Source organism: Microtus pennsylvanicus, chromosome 8, assembly GCF_037038515.1.
Source record: "Microtus pennsylvanicus isolate mMicPen1 chromosome 8, mMicPen1.hap1, whole genome shotgun sequence".
In the NCBI taxonomy this organism is placed as follows: domain Eukaryota; kingdom Metazoa; phylum Chordata; class Mammalia; order Rodentia; family Cricetidae; genus Microtus; species Microtus pennsylvanicus.
Genome location: NC_134586.1, coordinates 29195432 through 29201431, shown reverse-complemented (window position 1 = coordinate 29201431; position 6000 = coordinate 29195432). Strand labels below are relative to the sequence as shown.

Genomic DNA, 6000 nt, shown 5'->3' with positions numbered 1-6000 from the left:
TTTCCCTATGAAATGCCTTCAACTGGAAGTATAATACAAATGCAAACACAGCTGTGGCAAATATTAACATATTAGAAAATAAATATATCTGTACCTATGCTAAATAAGACAGTACAAAACAAAAGCCATACAAAACCATACTATAATGTTTGTATCTTCTACGCCTCTTCAGGAAGGCTGTGATGCCTCTGGCTTATATTAAGATGATGTTCCCAAACTTAGCTATTTTCCTGCGTTCCAATGTAACAAAATGATTTGTTTAAACGCTTCTTCATTTACTTGTTTGTTCAAAACAATCTAGCAGTCTTGATTATGCATTTTGAAGATGATGATAATATAATGATATATCTATTTATAATCAAACCGTAGATTCTAAACTATATATACTGTATCCATTGGCTTAAAGGCAGAGATTTAGAGGTAAAGCAACAGGAAGTTAGGAGGCCCTGATTTCTGCCTTCCTGATGGACTGGAGATTTCAGCCGTGTTATTTAATTAGTCCCTGTAAAAAGCGTTCTACATGTCATCAACAGGAGCTCTCATTAAAAACTGGAGTTTAATGATCGACTTAGTGGTTAGCAGGTGATATCTGCCTGCAGAGCATGACGAACCAATGCTCTGTCTCCCTGTAGATGTGCCGACTAACACAACGTCAGCCTAGCACCCCTGGGCCAATCAGAACACAGGTACCAGGCAGACTCTATTTCAAACTATTTTGGGAACAAATACCAAATTTCATTTTGTCAACTGTTTCTGCTACAGTACTCTCACAAAACTGGCTTTGCATCAAAACACCTGTGTTTTTTTCTCACATCAAGCTGAACTACAAATAAAATTCAGTAAGAACATGAAAAATAAACAGTTTTTCTCTGGACGAGGCACAGAATCTCGATTTGGATTAAGGCTGAATAACAGTGCTGGTTTGTGGTTCTGACTTCAGTGTGTTGATGGCTGTCACCCAGCAGCGTCACTGTTTGTTCTGTACGCCTGTTTGCGAAGATGCATCTCTATTTCCTCCCTAAAGACCATCATTCCCAGGTGGGAGTGAGAAGCCTCGCTCATGGCTTTGGACTGGATGCACATCCGGTACTGCTCGGGTGTCAGCTCATCTGCACAGTGTTTCTCATGCCAGAGGTGGAAAAGACCAGGAACTGGAGTCCGAATCACAATGAGATCACCATGTAAGTATTTCCGGTAGAGATGAACATCTTCTCCACCCCAGCCTTTTACTTCCAAGTCGAAGCCACCTGCAGGAAGGAACAAAGCTGACACTTGGAGTGTCTGGCAGACAGAGCACAAACAAGCATCTTAACATTAAATGTTCTGCTTCAGCTGAGATGGCGCGGTACAGCACAAAGTGACAGCATACGAGGACAGCTTCCTGGTTTGGAAATCCCATTAACCGCTGACATTTAGACTATGCCGTTCAACATCAGCTGCTGAGAGCATCCCTATCACAGCAAATATTAAATAATACCCCCACCACTAATATACTTTTTTCTATCCTTCAAGAAACAGGATTTTCTGGGTTACAGAAAACTTTCCATAGGAGAAAACACAAGAAATAGACAAGCTCGTGAACAGAAATGTAAGATGGGTGCACAGATGGTGCTACACAGGATTGTTCTTTGGGTCACACCGCCACCATCTTCATGAGTTCAGCTGAGTCTGTTTGCAAAAGATCACCACAGCTCAACTTGCTGACTACTGACATTCCATCAGAGGAGCAGGGAGGCTTGTGGGACCCTCGCTGCAGCGTCCCAACCAGCCATATACAATTCTGCCCCAACTGAGAGTGACTTCTGCGAGGACTTAGGACATAGTGTAGGAAGGACTTGGTCATTGGGGACCTATGCTGGATGCAGACTTTCCAGTGTGGCTCCTTTTAAGTCACCTGTGCTCCAGCACAGACAATGTAACCCCATTGGTCTGTAAGGAAGCCTAAAGAATTCAATGGAGTGAAGTGGTGGACTGTATCTTGGTTTATCCTTGGGGTCTTTGGAGAAAGAGTAAATATTACATCTTCTTTAGGAAGGAATTTTAGCAACAGATGGTTTGAAGTCATAAGAATGAACTGGGATTGCTGAAGGAGTTCAGAAGAAAAATAAGGCCCAGGTTTAAATGCTAAGAAACACCAAGTTTTAGAGGTTAAACATAGGCAGAAAGAGGTAAATCAGCAAGAGGCTGAGACGTAAATTCGGGCAAGGTAGAAAACTCTGGAAAATGTGACAAGACAGTAGCCAACTGAAAAACATATTCAAGGAAGAAGTTGCCAGGCATGTGTTAATCAATTAAAAGACTTTAATAAGAAGGTGAACCCAAAGGAAAACATATAGTTATCCTCCTGGATATTGGAAGTAGACAAGATTGCCGGGAAAAATTGGGAACTTGGGGGTGGGGTGGTGATGTGGGAGTGTCATATATCAATCTGTTGATTTCATTGGTTAATTAATAAAGAAACTGCTTGGCCTGATAGGTTAGAACATAGGTGGGTGGAGTAAACAGAACAGAATGCTGGGAAGAAGGGAAGTTAGGCAGACGCCATGCCGCTCCTCTCCAAGGCAGACACGATGAAGCTCCAGCCCAAGATGGACATACACTAGAATCTTCCTGGTAAGCCACCACCTCATGGTGCTACACAGATTATTAGATATGGGTTAATCAAGATGTGAGTTAGCCAGAAAGAGGCTAGGACTAATGGGCTAAGCAGTGTTTAAAAGAATACAATTTGTGTGTTGTTATTTTGGGTATAAGCTAGCCAGGTGGCTGGGAGCTGGCGGCAGGAACGCTGCCCGCAGCTCCTTTCAACAAAATGGCGCCCAACGTGGGGCTCAAACCCACAACCCTGGGATTAAGAGTCCCATGCTCTACTGACTGAGCTAGGTGGGCGGGAGCCGGGCAGGATGAAAAACAGGCCTGCCCACAGCTCCTTCAACAGGGTGGGATGGGGGTAAGGGGAGATGGGGAGAGAAAAGTGAGAGGGGGATAATGGGGAGAGCTTGGAGGAATGGGATGGTTGGGATAAAGGAAGGGTGGATATGGGAGCAGGGAAGTATATATCTTAATTAAGGGAGCCATTTTAGGGTTGGCAAGAGATTTGACTCTAGAGGGGTTCCCAGGGGTCCAGGGAGATGTCCCCAGCTAGTTCCTTGGGCAGCTGAGGAGAGGGAGCCTGAAATGGCCCAATCCTATAGCCATACTGATGAATATCTTGCATATCACCATAGAACCTTCATCTGGCGATGGATGGAGATAGAGACAGAGACCCACACAGGAGCACTGGGCTGAGCTCCCAAGGTCCAAATGGGGAGCAGAAGGAGGGAGAACATGAGCAAGGAAGTCAGGACCACGAGGGGTGCACCCACCCACTGAGGTGGTGGGGCTGATCTAATGGGAGCTCACCAAGGCCAGCTGGACTGGGACTGAAAAAGCATGGGATAAAACCGGACTCTCTGAACATGGTGGACAATGAGGGCTGCTGAGAAGCCAAGGACAATGGCACTGGGTTTTGATCCTACTGCATGTGCTGGCTTTGTGGGAGCCTAGCCTGTTTGGATGCTCACCTTTCTAGACCTGGATGGAGGGGGGAGGACTTTGGACTTCCCACAGGGCAGGGAACCCTGACTGCTCTTTGGACTGGAGAGGGAAGGGGAGGGGTGTGGGGGGCGGGGAGGAGTGGGAGGCGGGGAGGAGGCGGAAATTTTAATAAAAAAAATAAAAATATAAAAGACTTTAAAAAAGAAAAAAAGTGTGTACTGGGCATGGCAGTACACACTTTTAATACCAACACTCACGAGGTAGAGGCAGGGGCATCTTAAGTTTGAGGCCAGTCTGAGCTACAAGAGCCTGTCTCAAAAAATAAAGGCTGTGAATGGGGTGCAGCCAGGTCCAGTCTCCATACTGAATAAAGTAGAGAGAAAAGGAGAGCGCCAGTGGACCTGGCAGCACACATGTTATAAGCTTATTAGCAAAATTCTGAAGAAGTAGAAAAAGCAAAGGCCAACTGTAGTGGATGACAATGAATGGAGATCCTTTTAAAATTGGATTCAAGCTAAACAACTGATGTTTCATGCTAAATGTGGGCTGTACCATTCCATGGGCTAAGGTCCTGAACTGAATAAAAAAAAAAATCTAAGCACAAGATTACTCTCTGATTCCTGACTGGGAATAAAATGTGATCAACTGCTCACAGTCCTGCAGCCATGCCTGCTGTGATGTACCCTTAAACTGGGAGCCAAAATAATCTTTCCTTAAATTGCTTCATGTCAGGGATTAGTCACAGCAAGGAGAAAAATATTACATCAGGTAATTATGTTTAACCTTTTCAGGAATTCCCATCTGAATTAATACAGTTTAGAAAATTCCTCACAGACATGCCTGGGCATGTTTTGCTTCCTTGGTGGTTCTAAATCCCTTCAATTTGATATTCAAGATGAACCATCATATTATATAACCCAGCAATTCTACTATATGAAGGAGAATGAAAACCGTATCTACACAAATATTCAAATATTTGTATACAAATAGCAAAAATATTCATAATAGCCTAAATAAGAACAGAAACCAAATATCTATCTATAGACAGAAAAGATGTAGTATAACCATACAGTGGAACATTAAAATGCTCAGAAGAAGCAAATCAATGGAAGATTAATGAGTTTGGGGGTGTGGGGATTGATGGGAAATAATTACTAATGGGCATAATGTTTCTTTTAAGGATGGTAATAGTCCAAATTGATTGGCAATAACTATACAACTTAGGTTATATGGGGAGGGGTCTTGAATACCCACCTCCGCACCCCCTCAGGGCTCAGAACAGTACGTCTATGGCAAGCGAAGATCTGAGGGTAAATGAATTAACTCACATCCGTTACTTCTACACATTCTTTTTGTTTTGTTTTGTTTTGAAGGCAGGGTTTCTCTGCATAACGGTCCTAGCTGTCCTAGAATGAGCTTTTATAGACCAGGCTGGCCTCAAACTCACAGAAATCCACCTGCCTCTGCCTCCTAAGCGCTGAGATTAAAGGTGTGCACCACCACTGCCTGGAACTTTTACATATTCTTTATTCCTTGGGTGAGGAAGCAGTGAGAGAAAGGGGCAATCTCCACCAAGTTTTTAGTTTTTACAGTCAGGGTTAAAATTTTTTCATAGGCAAAACAACAATATCAATATGCATTTCAGAGTCACAAAAAGGCAGGTAGAACCTGACAAAGCAGCACTCCAGGAGGGGTCAGCATCCAAGGAAAAATACCTGACATTCCAAACCATTAGATAAAGTCACTAAGGGGTCCTGAAACACACCCAGATCTGCTTTTCTGGTAAGGGCTGTCTTCCTATCTTCTTGAAATTCCTGTGTGGTCTGTTAGCAAAAGTAACTGTGGGGGATAGACTCTAAGTAAATTTGACTCTTGGAACAAAGAGTGAATGTTGTCTCTCTAAGGCCTCATGGAAGGTCATTCTGTTGCCCATGCAAGAGGAAGTTACACTGCTGAGGTATTTTGGGAATGAATTCCATTTTGAAGGGAGAACTGTCATTATTTCACACGATTTTTAAAAATAGACAGTGACTTTTCCAAAAGACAAGTGTTCCCGCAGCTCTGCTGAACGTGTTCTCCATGTGGAGTGTCCATACTCCCATGAATTATTCTAATAGATCTGTCAGCTGTACATTTACTGTATAATACTTGTGGGAGCACCACAATCTGTAAATCAATATAGTACTCAAAACATTCACAATATTGTTAGTGTACCAAAAAATATTTTTGAAAGATCATGAAAAAGTCAGGGAAATGGCATTTGTCTTATCATTACTTCTTGTTTTTCCATTATTAAATTATTATGAAGAGACAGAGTGGAAGGACTTAAAAAACAAATGGCTGATTATAAAAGTGAATTCACTATGGATTAAGAGTATCACAAGAATCATCCTATGGCTTCCAGTACATAGTGGAGATGGAGATGCTAACTAACCTGGGGTCACAGGATCCACTCCTCTGGTG

General features: G+C 43.0%; 1 protein-coding gene across 3 annotated transcripts in view; it reads right to left on the bottom strand.

The window, feature by feature from the left end:
- Positions 1–324: 324 nt before the first annotated feature.
- The window catches only part of Csgalnact2 (chondroitin sulfate N-acetylgalactosaminyltransferase 2), a 32136-nt gene continuing 26460 nt past the window's right edge, over positions 325–6000 (bottom strand). For all 3 annotated transcript variants that reach the window (XM_075983021.1, XM_075983024.1, XM_075983022.1), the window contains one exon: positions 325–1247. In XM_075983021.1, the coding sequence (XP_075839136.1) occupies positions 955–1247 (293 nt within the window). In that variant the 3' untranslated portion in view covers positions 325–954. The remainder of the gene's footprint in view (positions 1248–6000) is intronic.